The 23,173-nt window shown below is 33.5% G+C and overlaps 1 protein-coding gene across 5 annotated transcripts; it reads left to right on the top strand.

The window, feature by feature from the left end:
• The first annotated feature begins 17,576 nt into the window (after nt 1–17,576).
• On the top strand, nt 17,577–22,505 carry LOC139844289 (uncharacterized). Of its 5 annotated transcripts, none has more exons than XM_071834506.1 (9): nt 17,577–17,712; nt 19,405–19,570; nt 19,957–20,009; nt 20,556–20,640; nt 20,782–21,422; nt 21,654–21,681; nt 21,712–21,875; nt 21,965–22,021; nt 22,176–22,505. In XM_071834506.1, exons 1-9 carry the CDS (start codon nt 17,704–17,706, stop codon nt 22,359–22,361), a joined length of 1,389 nt encoding a protein of 462 aa, XP_071690607.1. In that variant the 5' UTR covers nt 17,577–17,703; the 3' UTR covers nt 22,362–22,505. The 5 variants fall into 5 exon arrangements, with proteins under 5 accessions (XP_071690607.1, XP_071690606.1, XP_071690609.1 ...); XM_071834505.1 differs by having other exon boundaries at nt 21,648–21,681; XM_071834508.1 differs by having other exon boundaries at nt 20,890–21,422; nt 21,648–21,875.
• The last annotated feature ends 668 nt before the right edge of the window (nt 22,506–23,173 follow it).

Below are 23,173 nucleotides of genomic sequence, written 5' to 3'. Positions count from 1 at the left end.
TTACCCAGTTTGACCAATGATTCACGAACGCTATAAGTTGTATATGACATGATGATACATAAATGAATAAATATATATGTTTAACATGATATAATGATCATCAAGTATCTCATTAAAAATAGTAACAATAAGTTATATACTTAAAAAGGAGACTATTGACGTATGAAACTCGAAACGATACATATAACGATTATCGTTATAACCACGTCTTACTAAATATATATGAATCATATTAATACATTGTTATATTATATATAACATGATAATATGATAATTAAATATATCATTAAGTGTTTTAACAATGAACTACATAAGTAAAAACAAGACTACTAACTTAAGGATTTCGAAACGAGACATATATGTAACGATTATCGTTGTAACGACATTTAAATGTATATATCATATTAAGATATATTAATATATCATAATATCATGATAATATAATAAATTAAAATCTCATTTGATATTATAAACTTTGGGTTAACAACATTTAACAAGATCGTTAACCTAAAGGTCTCAAAACAACACTTACATGTAACGACTAACGATGACTTAACGACTCAGTTAAAATGTATATACATGTAGTGTTTTAATATGTATTCATACACTTTTTAAAGACTTCAAGACACTTATCAAAATACTTCTACTTAACAAAAATGCTTACAATTACATCCTCGTTCAGTTTCATCAACAATTCTACTCGTATGCACCCGTATTCGTACTCATACAATATACAGCTTTTAGATGTATGTACTATTGGTATATACACTCCAATAATCAGCTCTTAGCAGCCCATGTGAGTCACCTAACACATGTGGGAACCATCATTTGGCACCTAGCATGAAATATCTCATAAAATTACAAAAATATGAGTAATCATTCATGACTTATTTACATGAAAACAAAATTACATATCCTTTATATCTAATCCATACACCAACGACCAAAAACACCTACAAACACTTTCATTCTTCAATTTTCTTCATCTAATTGATCTCTCTCAAGTTCTAACTTCAAGTTCTAAGTGTTCTTCATAAATTCTACAAGTTCTAGTTACATAAAATCAAGAATACTTTCAAGTTTGCTAGCTCACTTCCAATCTTGTAAGGTGATCATCCAACCTCAAGAAATCTTTGTTTCTTACAGTAGGTTATAATTCTAATGCAAGGTAATAATCATATTCAAACTTTGGTTCAATTTCTATAACTATAACAATCTTATTTCAAGTGATGATCTTACTTGAACTTGTTTTCGTGTCATGATTCTGCTTCAAGAACTTCGAGCCATCCAAGTATCCGTTGAAGCTAGATCCATTTTTCTCTTTTCCAGTAGGTTTATTCAAGGAACTTAAGGTAGTAATGATGTTCATAACATCATTCGATTCATACATAAAAAGCTATCATATTCAAAGTGGTAAACTAGTAATCACTAGAACATAGTTTAGTTAATTCTAAACTTGTTCGCAAATAAAGTTAATCCTTTTAACTACACTTTTAAAATCAACTATACACATGATTTATATCTATATGATATGCTAACTTAATGATTTAAAACCCGAAAACACGATAAACACCATAAAACCGGATTTACGCCGTCGTAGTTACAACCGGGGGCTGTTTTGGTTTGGATAATTAAAAACTATGAAAAACTTTGATTTAAAAGCTATACTTCTGGGAAAATAATTTTTCTTATGAACATGAAACCATATCCAAAAATCATGGTTAAACTCAAAGTGAAAGTATGTTTTTCAAAACAGTCATCAAGATGTCGTTCTTTCGACGGAAATGACTACCTCTTTCAAAAACGACTTGTAACTTGTATTTCCGACTATAAACCTATACCTTTTCTGTTTAGTTTCATAAATTCAAGTTCAATACGAAACCGTGGCCGCTTAAATCACTCAAAACAGATTAGATAAGAAGAAATGGTGAGCAAAACAAAATTGGTAAAAACTACTCATTTTAGCTACGTGAAAATTGGTAACAAATCTATTCCAACCATAACTTAATCAACTTGTATTGTATATTATGTAATCTTGAGATACCATAGACACGTATACAATGTTTCGACCTATCATGTCGACAAATCTATATATATTTCGGAACAACCATAGACACTCTGTATGTGAATGTTGGAGTTAGCTATACAGGGTTGAGGTTGATTCCAAAATATATATAGTTTGAGTTGTGATCAATACTGAGATATGTATATAATAGGTTGTGGATTGATTCAAGATAATATATATCGATTTATTTCTGTACATCTAACTGTGGACAACTAGTTGTAGGTTACTAACGAGGACAGCTGACTTAATAAACTTAAAACATCAAAATGTATTAAAAGTGTTGTAAATATATTTTGAACATACTTTGATATATATGTACATATTTGTTATAGGTTTATGAATCGACCAGTGGCCAAGTCTTACTTCTCGACGAAGTAAAAAAATCTGTGAAAGTGAGTTATAGTCCCATTTTTAAAATCTAATATTTTTGGGATGAGAATACATGCAGGTTTTATAAATGATTTACAAAATAGACACAAGTACATGAAACTACATTCTATGGTTGAATTATCGAAATCGAATATGCCCCTTTTTATTAAGTCTGGTAATCTAAGAATTAGGGAACAGACACCATAATTGACGCGAATTCTAAAGATAGATCTATTGAGCCTAACAAACCCCATCCAAAGTACTGGATGCTTTAGTACTTCGAAATTTATATCATATCCGAAGGGTGTCCCGGAATGATGGGGATATTCTTAAATATGCATCTTGTTAATGTCGGTTACCAGGTGTTCACCATATGAATGATTTTTATCTCTATGTATGGGATGTGTATTGAAATATGAAATCTTGTGGTCTGTTATTATGATTTGATAATACATAGGTTAAACCTATAACTCACCAACATTTTTGTTGACGTTTTAAGCATGTTTATTCTCAAGTGATTATTAAGAGCTTTCGCTGTCGCATACTTAAATAAGGACGAGATTTGGAGTCCATGCTTGTATGATATTGTGTAAAAACTGCATTCAAGAAACTTATTTCGTTGTAACATATTTGTATTGTAAACCATTATGTAATGGTCGCGTGTAAACAGGATATTTTAGATTATCATTATTTGATAATCTACGTAAAGCTTTTTAAACCTTTATTGATGAAATAAAGGTTATGGTTTGTTTTAAAATGAATGCAGTCTTTGAAAAACGTCTCATATAGAGGTCAAAACCTCGCAACGAAATCAATTAGTATGGAATGTTTTTAATCAATAAGAACGGGACATTTCAGACACCATACAAGTAATGGCACCAAATTTTCAAAGCATGGACCACCGCGGATAATTCGAGATCATGAGTCGGGTATCTCTTTTCATGTTCCTTTAATTGGCGAGAGGCGTAAGCGATGACTTTACCTCGTTGCATTAGAACACACCCGAGCCCATTCAAAGAAGCATCACAATAGACCGTCATATCAACTACACCTTCTGGCAATACTAAGACCGGAGCTTTACACAATTTCTCTTTCAACAATTGAAAAGCGATTTCTTGCTCGTTCTCCCAATTGAATCTCGTATTCTTCCTTGTCAACTTAGTTAATGGTGAAGCAATCTCGGAAAAGTCTTGGATAAACCGACGATTGTAACCGGCCAATCCGAGAAAACTTCGGATTTTCGTAGGCGTAGTCGGTCGTCCCCAATCCTTCACCGTCTCTATCTTCCCCGGATCCACTTGAATACCATCCTTGTTCACAATATGGCCAAGGAATTGAACCTCCCTTAGCCAAAATTTACATTTTGAGAATTTAGCATACAACTTCTCTTTTCTCAACGTCTTCAATACTTCGCGCAAGTGGTGTTCATGTTCCGTCATGCTCTTAGAATAGACAAGAATATCATCAATGAACACAATTACCGACTTGTCCAACATAGGTTGGCACACTCGATTCATAAGATCCATGAATACCGCCGGTGCATTCGTAAGACCAAAAGGCATAACCACAAATTCAAAATGCCCGTAACGCGTTCGAAAGGCCGTTTTCTCAATATCTTCCTCACGGACCGGCATTTGGTGATAGCCGGACCGTAGGTCAATTTTTGAGAAATACGTCGCACCTTGGAGTTGGTCAAACAAATCATCAATCCTAGGCAATGGATAAAGATTCTTGATCGTCACCTTGTTCAACTCCCGATATTCGATACACATCCGCATACTTCCATCCTTCTTTTTCACGAATAAAATAGGAGCACCCCATGGCGAAGCACTCGGTCGAATGAAACCCTTCTCAAGTAACTCTTGAATTTGATTCAACAATTCTTGCATTTCCGTCGGTGCTAAACGATAAGGAGTTTTAGCAATGGGAGTAGCTCCCGGAACCAACTCAATGCGAAATTCGACTTGTCTTTCCGCCGGAACACCCGGTAACTCATCCGGAAAAACATCTTCAAATTCACTAACCACCGGAATTTCATGAATGGGTGGTGGCTCATCACGAGTATCAACAACATGGGCAAGAAAAGCCATGCCACCACTAACAAGGAAACGACGTGCCCGTTTAAAAGTGCATCCCGGTACAAGTCTTCTACGTTTATCACCATGAATAATTAACTCTACCCCACTTGGGGTCTTCACACGAATAGATTTTTCATGGCACGCAATATCGGCTCTATTATGATCGAGCCAATTCATACCAACCACGATATCAAAATCACCCAACGTCATCGGAATGAGATCAATATTAAAGTTCTCGGAACCAAACACAATATTAAAATTCTTACACACATCAACCACTAGCACCGTCTTGCCATCCGCTATTTCGACTTCTACCGGACGACTTAACTTAGCTAACAGTTTATTAAGTTTAGGCACAAATTTTGGAGACACAAACGATAAATTTGCACCGCTATCAAATAGAATCCTTGCCGGATTAGAGTTAACCATGAAAGTACCTGAAACAACTTCATTGGATTGCTTAGCTTCGTCATTGGTCATCAAATAATTACGTCCCCTAGCCGACCCCGACGCCTTCTCCATTCTCTTAACTTGATCATTTCGGAGTTCGGGGCACTCCGACTTTCGGTGCCCTTCTTGTTGACAATTGAAACATGTGATCACATTAATACGCGGTTTTGGGCAATCACGAGAGTAGTGACCTTTTTGCCTACAATTGAAACAAGTGACCATGTGACCACTAGAAGCACCCTTCTTCACGCTACCGTCACTTTCGGATGCTCCCTTACTCTTCTTGTTCAAAAAATTAGAAGCTTCAAACTTTCATTTACTTGGCGCATAACTAACCGGACTCGGAGGTTGCACTTCAAACCCCTTCGCCACTGCCAAAAGCTTATCAAAGGTCTCAACATGACCAATACTAATTTTACCCTTCAAATCATCTCTAAGGGTCGCATGAAAGTCTTCCATTAACAATTGATCATACCCCACATACTCGGGGCAAAAACGCGCCTTAGCGAGAAAGTTGGTTTTAAGAGTGTTTAGGTCCAAAGACCCTTGACGTATGTTCCTTAACTCGTTGCGCAATTTGGAAAGATCCGCTTGCGTACGATATTCAAGGAAAAACTCCTTCTTGAAATCCACCCAAGATAACCCCACAAAAGCCGCATCACCCACCATATCAATCTTGCCATTGAGCCAATCTTTAGCATGGCCCCTTAACAAACTAGTAGCAAGCCTTGTTTTCTTTTCGGGAGGGCACTCGGTCGTGCGAAAACAGCCTTCAACATCGAAAATCCAAGCCGCACTCTTCATGGGGTCGGGATCCCCGTGAAAGTGAGGAGGCTTAGTCGCCAAGAAGTTCTTATAGCTAAACTCCAACTCATCCACATTTTGAGGTCTAGGAAACCTCCTTTCAACTTCTTCTTTAATGGAATTAGTCATCCGTTCTTGAATCATATCGACAATTTGTTCCGCCGACTCTTCGAATATTTGTTTAACCCTTCGTGAGAAAACCGAAACATAGTTTTCTAAAGCGGTCTCAATCTATGAGAGGGACCACCATTGCCATTGGTATTCGTTCCGTTTCTCGTCTTCATTCTAAAGATTAAAAATGGATTAGACATCACCAACAATTTAATACACATATATACCTATGCATATGACCGCACACACACCACATCTAGCTCGATACTTGTCGCACATCCTTGCTTGACTTGACTTGTAAACGTAATAGTGGTCGCGACTCACTATTACGCTCACATGCTGTGCCATGCTCAAACGTGTCACTACCATCTTGCTCGATGTTCAAAACAACAACACATGATTAGTAACATCATAACATAGCATAGTTGTCCACTTATGCATCAAAGAACTAATCAAACTCTGCACTGTCCCTTAGTCCTACAAGTCCCGCATATAATTCCACAACACAAAAGTCTAAGTCTAGGCGCCTATCTCAAGTCACCTAAATCCCTTAGACCATGCTCTGATACCACTTGTAACAACCCAACCCGTAATCCATACGATAAATTTTTTTTTTATACAACACAATTACACGCCAAATAAATATGTAACCCATTTCACGAGTTCCATTTAAAACGCACAACAATTAATTGTTTACAAAAGTCACGAGGGCCACGAATAAAGTTTAGTACAAGTTTGACCCATTACAAATGATAGTTTACAATCCAAACGACACTTCGAGCATGGTTTGGGACTAAACTACCCAAAACGTTAGGCCAACATCAAAACTCCAACAAAGCATCATCACGGGACACCTAATGTCCGATAACCCCCTTGCCCTTAACTGCGCCTGCATCTAAAAAGATAAACAACGAGAGGGTTAGCTAATGCTTAGTGAATGCAATAATTATACACATACATATATAACCTACTTACATGCAATCACATACACAATTACCTCATACACGCTAGCAATATAAAAGACATACCAACGTAAGGCATAACGCTAAATCTCCAAGACCACAAGCTAGCACAACGATAACATATATAACTCGAATAATGTGAAAACACCACACAACAAACACATAGCCATGGTTAACCAATAGTACAAGGAATGGTACTTCGAATTTCCCATTGGTGTTCCCAACAACCGTTAGTGCACAACAAATTATAACACTAACCCCGGAGTGCTATCGATCGCCCGAACTTTAAACCTACCCGTCACGTGTAATGTGGTATCGAACGCTCGAACTTTAAACCCACACTACATGCCCACACACATATATGACATGGCATCGAACGCCCGAACTTAAACCCATATCATATATTGACCCGATGTGGTATCGACCGCCCAAATTTAAACCCACATCGAATCTCGTACAAGTAAATACATTATATACACATATGCATAATCATTCCACTCACCTCAAGACTCTTGTGGAAGCTAACCGAGCTTGCAAACCTTCAATGTAACGTACCTATTACATTATGCATTTTATTAACATACAATCTAGTTGAATTAAATGCCAACTTCTAACCCTTGAGCATTTAATGACCCGATTGCATTAAATGACTCAACTACACCAAAACTGCCCATTAATGGCCACGCCTCGTCATAGATCACTTAAGGCTAGTGATTAGGGTCTATTAACATCAACTAACATAAACTTGGTGTATTTCATAACCATTTCACCCGATTAGGTCAACTAGTGCTCTTTTGACTCTTTGACTCACAAACCAAGTCAAACTTACACATTAAAAATTCTTTCATCCTTTTAAAAGTGCATTAGTGACTAACAACATCACTTAGCACTTACAACCTCAAATCACAAGACCAAACCCTAGATAACAGCTATTTAGGGTTTCCTTTTAACAATCCAACCCAAAATCCACCCATTTAACCCTCAAATGGGTCACACAAGTTTCATATGAACCAAACCCTAGCTTAAACTAAATGAAACTCAAAACTTAGGGTTGAGACTTACCAAAACTATCCTCTTGTAGCTAATAACGAGGAGAGCAACTTTAATTCTTGCTTCTAGGATTGATTCACAAAACTTCACCTTCAAATCTTGAGTTTAATCTAAGTGGGTTTTAGGATTTGAGAGGAAAATGTGAAAGAAAATGGAAAAGAAATAAGAAATAGAGAACAAGTGGCTGATATTAAAAGCTCCAAACATATCTACACACAAAAAGACCAAATTGCCCCTAAACCCTATTTAATTTGAGCAGAATTCGGAGTCTGATCTGCAGGGATGCCGTGGCGCGGCGCCATTCGTCGCGGTGCGATGAATCGAAGGAAAAATGATCACTCTTAACCCTCTTTCTGATCCTGGTTTGCTTCAATGGTCGCGGCGCGGACCCGTTTATCGCGGCGCGGCGTTAGCCTAGGTCTGGTCACTTCGACAATTTAACATGAATCAAGGGTTCAACAACTAGCACACCTCATTCACCCTTCCTATGCACGTCTAAACTTCAACCTTAAGTCTCACATGACTCAACGCCATCACGTCACATTCATATACGCGTACACGCACGCATTCGAATATACCCATATATATATACACACATATACATATATGCACTTACACCTAACTAACACTTTAGTTCATTTAATCACATAACGAATAAGTTATAAGTGTACTATTGATTAAGTACGTACCTTTAGACGCGCACGGGAAAACGGGGTGTTACAAGTTGAAGGATATCCAGTAGCTTCTTCGATAGCAGGTTTGAAGTGAGTCATTACTTCAGATGGTTTGAAAAGAATTATCTTGTCGTTTTTATTAACGCTTGACATCCTATCATTAGGAAAGAGACTTTGATTACCATTTTAAGCCAAGATTATCAAGGCAAGGTTGTTAAGATTATAAGGCAATCCTAAGTGCTTTAAAGTCTAAGGCAGGAAAGGTTATAGTTTTCTAGATTGCTAAGGCACCCTAGCTAGCAAGTAAGGCACACATAAAGATTCAATCTTGGTTCTCTATAAAAGCCAGGTTTGCTCTGATACCACTCTGTAACATCCTCCAGATAGGGTCTGGAAGAAACGTCACTAATATTAAATAAACCAACATATTATAATATAGGAGAACAATACTACATGATAAAATTAAACTTTATTAAGAGTACGCAGCGGAAAATGAAATGTCGTTACAAGAATTGAAATTACAATAAAGTAAATGTTTAAAATGAAAGAACAGTAAATGCGATATCTCTTGTTCCTAAGTCCAAGTAGCATCACATAAGCAGTAAGTAAGTAATTAAGCTTGAATCAATCAGCACCTGAGACAAACATGCTAAAGTGTCAACCAAAAAGGTTGAGTGAAATCATAGGTTTAACAAAAGTAGTTATCGTTGTTTTTAGACCACAAGATTTAGTTTATAAAGTTGATCTCGTAGATCAAAAAGTTATGCCAATGCGTGATATTTAGACTAAACGTTCAAGTTTGCCCCAAAGACAAGTTGTAGTTTATACTTATCGGTTTAATTTCATTATTAAGTAATACAAAGACTTAGTCAAATGTATCGGGGACGTTACTCCCGATAGGCCTACCCCCAATAATTAAGCATGCATTCCACGAGCAATTAAAAATATCACTGTAGGGACTTAGTCGGACATAGCCGGGTATAGCATAGTTTAGTAGTTTGGTATTTGTGTCTAAGTTGTAAAATGTAAAAACAGCATGTGTCTCACCCTAATAAAAGTAAGTAAGTTTGCTAGCAATAAAGAGTGGGGCTATGAATTCACCTTAGTAAGTAGAGAGAGAGAGTTATTCCTCGGAATAGAAAGTTGGATGAGTGAGCAGAAAAGTCAACCTATTGACATTTAAGAGTAGTAAGTGTTTTTGCCCAAGTTTAAGTAGATGTTTAAGTATGATAGTGTTGTAAGTATAGTTCGTTTTACTAAGTTTCCTTTCCTAGTAAGTTTCTATTTTTAGAAAGTTTCCACTTTTAGTAGATTTCTTATCTTAGTAAGTTTCTATAACTAGAAAGTTTCTACTTTAAGAGTGTTTTCCATTTTAGGATACTTGCCGTATTAGATAAGCTTCCAATCACCCCTTTCCCTTCGAATGGCCATTTCAGGTCTAGGGGCTTGAGCTATAGGATCCTTTAAATCGAAAATCCAAACCCTTCCGCCTAGAGTTTCGTAGAAACCATTCGTCAAGAAAGTTCGAAGATCTATACATCTCTAATACATATCTCAAAATATTTTTATGTGTTATAATATAAGTAGTAGGTTATAGGTGTTAGTAATAGTAATAGTGTATACATGTTAATTAATAGTATAAGTAGTATTAGGGTTTCATTAATTAGGGTTAGTTAATTAAAGTAGTATTTTAATGATTAGGGTTTAGGGTTTTGAGGATCTAAATAATATGAATGTTAAGATCATGCACGAATATGATTATAAATATAAACATGAATTGAAAGAAAGATTTAAAAGTTTTAAGATTTTGGATCATACATTGTTAATGATGATGAAGATTAACAAGAAACAAGAAGAAAACTTGGTGATGAAGATCAACTAACCCAAATAATAAAGAACACGCTTCAAAATCTTGATAAACATGAAGAACAAGCTTGAAGATCCGAATACCACAAGAGAGGGAGAGGGAGAGATTGTTTTTGAGAGAGGATTTTGGTGTGATTTGTGAATGAGAAACTAGGAGTCTAGGAGTGTTTATATAGTGCAAGTATTAGAGTGTTAGTCAACATAAGGATGTTCTAATTAATGATTTTATTTTATTTTATAATTTTAGTCAACAATAGGTGGTACTAGTTTATATATATATATATATATATATATTATTTTTTATTCAACATAAGGATGTAATTGTTTAAGATTCTTTAGTCTCATTATTATTATTATTTTTACATTTACTACATGATAAGTATTATTTTCTTTTTACTAATTCATGACTTGTATATATTTTTTTTATTTAGTTCCCAATTGTTTTATTATTTATATAAATGTCACTTTTTATTTATTACTTATAGGTTATTAGTTATAATATTACATAAATGCATAAATTTTAGTTAGCAGTGAGTGTCGACTAACAGTTTATTATTTTCATCTTTTATTAACTTGTCAATTATTGCACAAAGTTAATTAATGTGTTTTATAACACTTAACACTTAACAATTGTTGATTAAAGTTTAATCATTAAGTTCTAATTATATTGTTTGGGCATTTAATATTGGAAAAATATAGAATGGAAAAATGAGGGTCGTTATAATTTCTGGTTCCAGCTGAATCCATTCTCAAATCTCTCTCATTCTCTAATATTACTCCGTATTATATATTTAATTTATTTTATTATTATTATTATTAATCTTATTATTATTAGTAGTAGTTTTAGTATTATTATTATTAGTATTTATACATAAAATACTACGACGGAGTGTTGTTCGAGTAATTCAAAAATGGGTCTCGAGCGGGATTAAGCTAAGGAAATTATAGGTTATAGCTAAGGAGGTGATGGGTATTGTTCGGGGGTACTGTGAGTGAAGTCAAACTAGTATTTATCATCTCCGTTACGTCTACGTATTTTCCTGCAATATTGAATCACAATATTGATACGTGAGCATTCATATCTTATCTTTTATATATTAATAGTATATCCCTGACTAGTGCTCGAGTATATACGATTATGCATGCTTGTATGTTTAATTTTTGTCATTAGATAGTTTATGATAAATCACGAATTTGATACTTATGCGATTGAGATAACGTATATGATATGCATGTTGTTGGAAAGCTGGCGAAAAATTAAGAACTTTTCATTTAGAACTCATGTGATTTCGATGAACGGTTTAAAAGATATCGTCAATTGAATTATCTATAATTTTTAAAGTATTATTGTTAAAATGATTATCGTTATCGTTATCGTTATCGTTATCGTCGTTATTATCGTTATTATTATTTTTATTTAATAATCAATAATAATAATAATATTATTATTATTATTATTATTATTATTATTATTATTATTATTATTATCATCATCATTATTATTATTAATATTATTAAAATAATTAATATTTTTATCAAAACTATCAATTTATTATTTTTATCATCATTATTATTATTAAAAGTATCACAAATACTAAAACCATCATTTTTATTAAAATTATCATTTTTAATAGAAATATCATTGTTATTATAAAATATCATTATTATTATCATTTTAGTATTATTATTATTTAAAAATTATCATTTTGAATAGAAATATTATTTTTATATAAAATATTATTATTACGGTTAACATTAAAAAGTATTGCTATTATTAAGATTGTCATGATTAGAATTATCATTTTATTATAATCATTAGTAAATATAAATATTGTTATTTTTATTAGTAGAATAATAATAATTATTATTACAAAATAATACAACTTTCACTTATTATTGTTATTATCGATAATATTTTATCAAATCAATATGTGATACAAAGATATTTTACAACATGTAATATAATTACATTAATAATACCTATCATTATATTTTTATGATATTAAATGAACTTTATAAATTTTATTACTTAAGATATATAAAAGTATATTTTCATTATATAAATTTTAATATAAAATTTTATTTATTAATAAATGAATTATATTATTACTCTAATAAAATCTGTTAAATATATTAAATATATAAAACGACTATATTTAAGTTATATAATAATCATGCATAGATTTTGAAAGTCATTTTGGCTCAAGTTGATTTTTTTTTTTTACTTTTGCATGATAATCTCGAGCATTAGGATTGTGATACACTATGACCTGACCTAAATTGTTAGATAGATATTGACCAATCTATGAATATATATATACTTAATATAGGTTCGTGAATCTGAGGCCAACCCTATACTTGTCAGTGCCATCATATGCATAATTGCTACGAAATACAGTATTGTGACTTTCATTTGCTCCCTTTTACTCTTTACATTTTTGGGACTGAGAATACATGCGCTGCTTTTATAAATGTTTTACGAAATAGACACAAGTAATCGAAACTACATTCTATGGTTGGATTATCGAATCGAATATCACCCCTTTTAGCTTGGTAGACTAAGAATTAGGGAACAGACACCCTAATTGACGCGAATCCTAAAGGTAGATCTACGGGCACTAACACCCCCCATATTGGAAAATGGTATGCTTTAGTACTTCGAGTTTATATTATACAGATGGATTTCTGTTTTGGGGATATTCTATATGCATGATGTTAATGTCGGTTATCAGGTGTTCAATCCATATGAATGATTTTTAAACACTTGTGAGTGTATGATTATTGAATAAAGAAAATCTTGTTGTCTATTGAAATTATGGAAATGATTGATTACGATAAACTAATGAACTCACCAACCTTTTGGTTGACACTTGAAAGCATGTTTATTCTCAGGATTGAAAGAAATCTTCCGCTGTGCATTTACTCATTTAAAAGATATTACTTGGAGTCATTCATGGCATATTTCAAAAGACGTTGCATTCAAGATTGTTGAGTTCAATAAAGATTATTGTTAAGTAAATGACATATTAGGTCATTTATAGTTTGGATATTATAAAATGGTATGTATGCCTGTCAACTTTCGATGAAATGAAAGTTTGTCTTTTAAAACGAATGCAATGTTTGTAAAAATGTATCACATAGAGGTTAAATACCTCGCAATGTAACCATATGTTATTGTATTCGTCCTTATGGATTAGGACGGGACGCTTCATATACATGCTTTAAAAAGTCAACACGAATGTTGGTGAGCTATAGTTTGATTGTAAACAACAATGTAATGTAGACCACGAGATTTCGTATTCAAAACAGTATCTCAAATCCGTATGATAAAGTATATGCTTATCCGTGGGCACTCGGTAACTAACTTAACGTAAAAATAATATATCACCCCCTAAAAGTACACTTGGCAAGTGCGTATGTTCTCGAAGTATTAAACACCGGTTAAATGCTAGCGCGACTAGCCTGAGTGGGGATGTAAAACCCTATGGATCCATATCTAAGATTCGCGTCTACCGGTTCATAAACCAATAGTTAAACGTTACCGAGCTAAGGGGAATCTTTGTGCCGTTATGTCACCCATACATATATAAAGTTTAAGTACTCGTGTCTAGTATGTAAAACATAAAAAGCGCATGTATTCTCAGTCCCAAAAATAGTTAAAGTAAAAAGGGAGCTATAACTCATAGTGAATGTGCGGTAAAATCGATACGAAAATGTAAGCAGGTAGTAAGTCGGTCCAAACAAGTAAGTTGGTCGATCCAAAAAGGTCCTCAACCTAAGTCAATGGTTACTAAGTCAGTAAATCGTCCCCAAAAGTTTAAAAGTAAATAATCATCATCGTCATCATCATTCGTAAAAGATAAAGTAAGTTTTCAACAAGAATAGAGGTCTAAACAAAAGTCCGAATTCAATCAGCTGCTACGACCTCTATACAAACTGAAAAGAGGCGCGGCCAGTGGCCAAGGCTCCGTATGTGAGTCCTCTTACTGTTTTCAAATTTTCAGATCCTAACTCAATGTCGTTTCACCGTGGCGACAGTTCAAGCGCGAGTAGGTCAGAAATTTCAGCACGTTGTTACAAAGGCGTAGTGATTTTCGAAAGGCTATAAATCCTAAACCGTATATCGGATTTAGGCGAGTCTTAAACGAAAAGTCATATACTCGAATCGAACTATCTGAAAATCAACTTTCCAGAAGTCCCAGGAGTCTGATCAGACCTTGAAAAACAGTAAACAAGTGCTCCAGTGGGTTTCTTGGTGTTTGATGCTCATCACGGTTCTCATTCTTGATGCGTATAAGCCTCAAGTGTACAACTCTTGATGTTTAGCATCACTTTGACCAAGTTTCAACCATCAACACACAATGTCAAGACTAAGAAGAAATACAACTCACTTAAGAGTTTTAGAAGGATGATGAACCAAGGTTACATCATGTTCTTAGTCTTAACACAAATACAAGTTATATTCAAGATTAAAGCTACAAACTTTGATTCAAATCAAGCAAGACCTTAAGTCACATAACTTAGATCAAACAAAGTAATGAAATCCTAAGCTAGAAAGCTTGGATCCCTTAACAATAATTATGAGATTTCAAAGCTAGAAAACTTGAATCTTTTATGTTCTTGAAGATCTTTAAAGCAAAAAGCTAGATCTTCAAGTTTCATGAAGATCATAAACACAAGTTTTGAACTTTTAACAAACATAAAGTGATTTTAAGCTACAACACTTAGATCCAACAAAGTAATGAAGATCCAAAGCTAGAAAGCTTGAATCTTTTATGTTCTTGAAGATCTTTAAAGTAAAAAGCTAGATCTTCAAGTTTCGTGAAGATCGTAAACACAAGTTTTGATCTTTTAACAAAAATAGAGTGATCATAAGCTAGAAAGCTTAGATCCAACAAAGTAATGAAGATCCAAAGCTAGAAAGCTTGAATCTTTTATGTTCTCGAAGATCTTTAAAGCAAAAAGCTAGATCTTCAAGTTTCATGAAGATCATAAACACAAGTTTTGATCTTTTAACCAAAATAAAGTGATCATAAGCTAGAAAGCTTAGATCCAACAAAGTAATGAAGATCCAAAGCTAGAAAGCTTGAATCTTTCATGTTCTTGAAGATTCTTAATCGAAGTTTGAATCTACAAGATATAACAAGATCAAAAAGCTAAAAAGCTTGATCCTTTAATGATGATGATGATGATGTCAAAATTTAAGAAGAAAAAGAAGAAGAAATAAAATTCAAGAACTTACAATTTTAGTGTGAGAAAGACTAGAAAGAAAATTAGAGAGCAAGTGTGTGTAAAATGAGATCAAGTGTGAAATGAAAGAATAAGGCTTGTATTTATAGTGGTGGAGGTGGTGCTTTGTGTCTCCAAAACCGTAGGCCAAGGGGGGACAACTTTTGCTTTTTGCATGGTGGTGGTCTAAAGGTGGTGCTTGTTGTTGGGATCCCATGCAACATGTGTAGTAATGGTTAACAAAAATGCTAGTATGTTGGCTCATCTTAATGAGTTTTTGTCCTACATCTTAATGGGTCATAAATTCATTAAAGTTTGGCTAATTTAATGGTCCATTAACTAGAGTAGGGTGGGTCTAAGTCCATGAAGGTAAAAAGTCCAATAAGACTAACTAGTGTGTATTAGTAAATTACTAAGCGTAATTAAGCAACCAATAGGTCAAGTAATTGTCATTAGAAAATAACAATTAGTATCAAGTAGTCATAATATTCCAATTATGACCAAAGTTAAACGTGTACCAAGTACATAGCTCGTTTCAAACGACAAGTGACACTAATGGTCGTAAAAGCATTCGAGGATCAAGTTAAGTAACTAATTACTTAATAACACGTTGTAAGGCATTAACGAAAGTAATTAACATGAAATAAGATCCCAGAGCATAAACTAGCTCAGTTACGCACATATACGCAGATTCGTGAAAGTATAGAGCACAAAAATATAAGTCAAAAAGTCGGGTCGTTACATGAAAGAGTGAAGGAACAACATATATGTATCGAGCACATTAGAACTCATGAAATGTTTGCGGATTCTCTAACTAAAGGTCTTCCACCCAATGTATTTACAAGTCACGTGACTAAAATGAGTTTTTGTCGAGACCTTACATGATGTTATAGTTAGTGTACTATTTCATGATAACATTGAATTATTAATGAAAACACTTTAAGACAATATCATCCACTATAATGCTTTTTATATTTACTTCAAATGTGTACACTTAACTTTCAATATAGATAAACTAATTTGTGTACCACATTATGCCTTTGTCAATTCGGCATAAGGAAATCATACATTTTATTTAGTACTGTTAGTATAATTGGTTGGGGTCCTGTGTCAAACGCGACACGTAAGGCTGTATCATTTTGCTTTGGTGCTATATGAGATCATGATAATTACGATAAACTTGGCCAACCTAATTTAGTTTATCTACAAATGGTAAATCGCCGAAGTGTGAGAAAATTAGAATTAATCCATATTCTATTTGGTGTTTTACCATCTGTCCCGCTAATGTTTTCCTAAATGACAATAACTATTCTAACTAATAATGACGGTTATTTAATGAAAATAACTGTCATAACTATATAAATAAATTTGAGCATGGATTTTCCTACATATTGTCATTAAAATATTTCTCTCAAGAACATCAAATAATTGGAGAGAACAATCCCTCGACATCGTCAAACTTTAATTTCAATTCGATTCTTTTATCAAATAAGTTTTAATTTGACGTTCTTGTTATATGTAATGATTACATGATTGATTCAGATGATAAATTAATTAATTAAATAATAGAAAAAATTTTGTAATTGGAATTATTGGTTCCAATTTTCTTTACCTTCTTTGTAATTTTTATATTTTTACTTTGTATTCTTTCTAGTGTTGTGATAGTTTAACAATAAAAATTTCATCCATCAAAGGAAAAAAGTTCAAAAGTAATCGTCATAATCGATCGAAGGTTTGGTGACTCTAAAAATAAATAAAAATAAATAAAAATAAAAAGTTAAGAGAACAAACGGTGGTCACTATCGTCTGATTACTCACACGTGTCGCCTCAACTCGGATTCCAAACACAAATTCCATTATGATTTCATAACAAAAACATTTCGATTCCGTCCATAATACATTACTCTCTGTATTTTTACTGTGTTCTTTGACATTTTGTCTCTCGCCGAATTTTTTAACCTCAAATCCGATGAAACATTTCTGTCAAACCACCTTTCTGTTTTCAGCTGATTGACTTCATCACTAGCTTCATTTTGACCTTACTCATGGATCAGGTTATTTTGTTACTGTATTTATTTATTTATTTTTTGTTTAATTCACAGTTTAATAATGGAATCTGCTTCTTGGTTTTTCGTATTATAAATAAAGTTGAAGTCTTGCATTACTTGTATTTAGTTTCTATGTGGGTTTTTAACGGGGGGTTATTTAGGGTTGTGTGAAGCTTGAATATGCATTCTTTTGTTGGTAGTTGTATGATTCAGTTTGATAGTTGTGATATTATTACTGGGATTTTTGTATTTTTAGGGAAGTTTAAGTCTTGCATTATTAGCATTTAGTTTCTATGTGGATATTTATTGGCGATTTTAGGGTTATGTACAATTTGGGACAATATATATTTATTGGTGCTTGTATGGTTTAATTTGATTGTTATGATAATGATAATGGCATTACATTTGACACTTATTATAGGTAGTTTTGTATTTCTTATCTATGTGGGGTGCTTTTCAGTGGGAATTTTACTATTTAAGAATTGATATTTCTGTGGTTTATGTTAATATTAGTGTAGTGTAAAAAGATTAAGTCATGGGCCTTCATGATGGAAGTTTGAGCTGATTTTGAGAAATTTATTCATTGATTGAGTAGCTAATAAGTGTAAATTTAGGAACTATCTAGATTAAGCAAGTTTTATTTTAGTTCAAGATGCGTAGGATCCAGAAAAAGTTTGACTCGAACAAGCTCAAGTTCGAATGACCTATGAAAACAAGACTGCTTAGCCACTGTAGTTACATATGCATTTGCACTTAAATAATAATTAAAGTTCAGATGAGGTTGATGAATTTAGAGTCTTACCTTATCAAGATTGAGTTTGGCTTTTCAAAGATTTCGAGCGAAACTCTTTTTATCTAAGTTGATTTTTGCCTAGTTTCATGTGGATGCCTTATGTGTTGTGTTTACTGCAAAAGTTCCATGTTGGCATTTTTGTACTCTACATGTTCAAGAATTTCATGCTTCAATTGCATTAAAGTAAGCGTAGATACAAAAATGTGAATAGTTAATACTACAATATCCCAATAAAAAGATCACATTGAAGGTTTTAAAAATATTTCAGTATCAAGCCCTTCAATTAAATGGTAAGACTGTAAGAGTACGAACTCCTGCTAGTAGCAATATTTTTTTGTTTGCGAAAGCATACAACATATCTTCATTTCTTTACAAGACTACTAAAATAACTAGATAATCGTAAGACAATCAGAATAGATTACACTAGAGTGCAAACTAATTATTGCAGAAAAGGAGATTGCATGTAGATTGTATAGTCTCAAACTATCAGAAAGGTTAATCGGTCAAGAAAGGTTAATCGGCCGAAACTAGTCGGGCGTTGAACTACTTTGACTGTATTTGATCTACTTTGACCGGATAAATCCGACTTTGAACTACAGTAATAAATAGGGCTTTGACCCTAAATTGGACTTTTCGCAACTTTGACCAAGTCGCCCTAGTCGGAGACTAGTTAGGGAACTTTTATAACCATGATTTGCGATAAATAACTATAAAGTTCATTCTTAATTCTTATAAACACCATGAACTCAAAGATTTATGTTTGCTTCTATGTATTATATGTCCTGAAATGGCAAAAATACATAAGATGCATAAAATTTAACTACGCAATTTCTATAATTAATATGTTATTTTTCTTATTTTTTGGGTTTTTATGCGCGTGTGTTGATCTTAGTATTCTGTAATAGTTCGAAGAAGATTCTTTTTATCATTCCTTAGAGGAAGAACCAATTAATGTTGACTCTCTACTTGTGGAACCACGGTCTGACCAAGTTTCAGTTAGTGGTGTATGGTGTTATGAAGAAGATAACATCGCTAAATGTATCAAAAATGAAGATGCTTCCTACAATATACGTACGTTTTTTTATAGAAGCTATTATTTTATTTGAGTGATGTTAATTAATATGTCATACGTACGTGTTTGCAAGCAGATATTAATTAACTGCACTTACTGATTTGCCCTTTGACGATTGCAACATTTTCCAAATTGATTGCCACTTTTTTTTTATACCGAATCTGACCTATTTATATGTTTTTCGTCACTACAAAAAAATAATAGCAAGTGTATTAAACGTAATACTCTAGAATAACAGTGCAAATGGTGATGACAAGCTGTTAATAAATTCTCGACGAACTTGTACATTTTGTTAGTACCGGGTTTGCAATTCAAATAAGTATTTTTGAGGAGTTGGTGGAGTTATTCGGTTTTTAATAAATGCTACTTTTAATCTCTTATAAAGGCACCTCTTATTCGAATATAAACGCTCAAGGCTTAGAGACGACAAAGTGTAATGTACGTTTTCTTCTCTATCTCAAGTTAACAGTAATATGTATTACGAGTCTATAACTACATATGATTCGCTCTATCGTTGTCGTATTCTACAAGTAGAGATATATATGTCTGATACGTTTTTAGTACTCATTTTTCATTGTAAAGCATTGTATAGTATCTGTATAGTCCAACATTGGAAATTATTTGTCTGATATGTTTAAACATTTTTTACTCGAACTTATATTAATGTTTAATTGTGTCAACTACTCTTATAATGTTAAGGTTTTTGAAAATAGTTTTTCAGCTGCTAGATTAGCTTTTTGTAATCGTAAACATTACTGTAACAGAAGTTTTGAAAATTAGGTATGGTTAGTATTAATTATACATTGATGACATGACTTGTACTAGTTCGACACCTATGAGTTTGAATCCTAGATTCGCCACTAAGTGATATTGAGTATCTTTATAAAATTTGAAAACAGTACACGATGGCAGTTTGTAGCATATCAGTAACTTGTGTTCTCTCATATTTGTTCTATTTATCTTTATGAAATTGCATATTTGTAGGCACCTGATGTTTTGCCCCACGAAGTTGGAGCGGAACGTCTTCTAGCAGTAAATGGCATCTCTACGTGTGATAATTATCTTTTAGGTTCTTCTATATATCATTATTTATTCCTCTATATAACCCATAACCCATTTTTATTAAAATGGGTCAACTTTGCCACCTGTAGAGCCCATTTCAAATTACTACCAACTACTTACATATTCAGTTATTTACTATTTACCACAGATATTGGATATGTTGAGCAAAGTTCGTGTATGGACTACGTATCTAACGAAATTTTGCATGTTGCAAATTCGAGCTCTGAGAACCCATTTCCCATTTTTCGTAATACAGACAAGGGCAGTTTTGGAATACAAAATTCATCGACCAAAAACATTCCCGCATTCGAATGCCAGAAGTACTTCATTGACAAGACAATGTTCGACTTTGGAGATAAATTTGAGGATTATTCTAAATCCTTCACAGATGAAGAAAATAATGAAAATATTATGTCACCTCACGTTGGACAAAACGGTATGGAAATAACCGAATTTTGTAAAGACGGGCCAAAGAGCTCTGTTCAAGATCACGGTATTGGTGAAGTTACAAACAAAAGATCACGTAAGCCTACACAACGTTACATTGACGAGTCATCTCGTATGAGTCTTATGAAGTGTAAGAAAAGAAAAGAAGGTGCTTCGGTGTTGAAAGTCAAAACGTCAGCGGTTAGACGTCTCAAACATCAAAATGAGTCGGAACATAAACGAAAAGAAAAAATGTCATCTTGTGATATCTCGTTTGATTATGCTATTCAAGTACCGTTTGATTGTGAAGGCCCAACAGAATGTCAGAAAAACACTTCACCGAAAAAGAGTTCACCAGCTAAGGTATGCTAATTTTCAGAATCCTTGTTTATACATATTTTGCTGGGTTTAACATCAAATTTCATTTATTCTTGTGCTGACGTCTTCATAAAAGTTATATCAAATTTGCATATAAGAAGTACTCCCTCCGTTCCAATTTAATTGTCCCCAGACAAAAAAAATTACACAGTTTAAGAAAAACTTTTAAGAAAAAGTGACTATCACATGTACATTTTCTTTACTTCACAGCTGCAGGTTAAAAACGATGTCGGGAATTATTTGAGCGGATCTGAAGATGATTCCGAGGTGATGAAGTCTATCACGAGTGGGAATCAGAGGAAGCTTCATAAACTGTGGACAGTTTCAGAAGTAAAAAAGTTACTCGATGGCGTTGCTCATTTTGGGGTAGGCAAATGGACTCGTATAAAGAAATTGCTATTTTCATCATCAGTTCATCGAACCCCTGTAGATCTGAAGGTACTTTTCTGATTTTATAATGTTACAATGTCATGTTTTTAATATAGTTATTAGTCTTCGTGTTACAAACTTACGGTTTCTTTTTGTAGGACAAATGGCGAAATCTTTTGAAAGCAAGTGGTGTACTGAAGGTGACTAGGATAAAGGTTAGTCATCTTGTTTCCTTTTATGTCTTTGATATACTCCCGAAGTCTCGATATATCGAACAATATGGATGAGATCGGTACAGATACCGAACCGTACCGTACCGATACCGACAATAACGAAACCGAAATTATATCAAGTATTTGGTTTTTTCAGGAGGACCCGAAAAGATGTCAGCCGTGGCGTCCATTACCGAAGTCGATACTTTGTCGTGTGAGAGAATTAGCGTCTGTTTATCCGTCCCCAAACTCGAAGATTTCCAAATCAAAGTTTCCGCTTGCACAACATGTCTCATCTCCTGCGAGGATTAAGGGTAGTCAGGTTCTTGATTTTCTTAAATAAATACGTGTACAGATGAAAATATTAACCACTCATTGAAAAACAATTGGCTTCGATTAAGCTCTTATTATTCGAACATGTTGCTAGATTTGTAGGTTACTGGATAAAATGTAGTTAGCGTATCGCGGTGATTAATTGCAGGTGGTATTACGATACACGTAACGAGTGTTGTTATTAGAGGTGGTAAAATGGGTGGGTAACAAGTTGGGTAACTTCTGTGACAGGTCATAACAATTCAGGTGAAAATTTATTTATGTTCATGTTTCACATATAACACTATTCTAGTATTCTGGATGTAATTTAACCAATGCATGATTCTTAAAAACTTGGTACCACTTAAATTTTTCAAAAACAATAAAATGGATACAATTGATATATGGTCAAATTACATCTTACTTAATCAACTACAACAAAGATATGGCATGACAACTAAGACAGATGTTGTGGAATGATACACACGAATGGATGTTACACGTGGCAGATGAACATATATAACAACCGTTAATTGATTGGTTGGTTGGTTATGAGTCAGTTACATGGAAGTGAAAATGGTGTGGATTTGGGGAGTAATAAAAGTATAATGAGTATGGAGATAGCAGGAGAAATGGGAAGTATGGGATGGAATTAAATCGTTAGTTATACATCTTGGATTCATATGAGTTGCCAACTAATCAAGTGTCAGTGTGTAACTTATTATTGTAACTTGTTCTGCAACACGTGATGATCATTACTTGCCCTATCCAATTATTTAAAAGAACCTTCTATTCTATGAAAAAAGGTTGACTTCTTCATTGACATAAAAGTCTTTTAAGTAG

Source organism: Rutidosis leptorrhynchoides, chromosome 4 (genome assembly GCF_046630445.1).
Source record: "Rutidosis leptorrhynchoides isolate AG116_Rl617_1_P2 chromosome 4, CSIRO_AGI_Rlap_v1, whole genome shotgun sequence".
NCBI lineage: Eukaryota > Viridiplantae > Streptophyta > Magnoliopsida > Asterales > Asteraceae > Rutidosis > Rutidosis leptorrhynchoides.
Note: the sequence above shows the minus strand (reverse complement) of the source record. Positions and strands in the feature narration are given on the sequence as shown.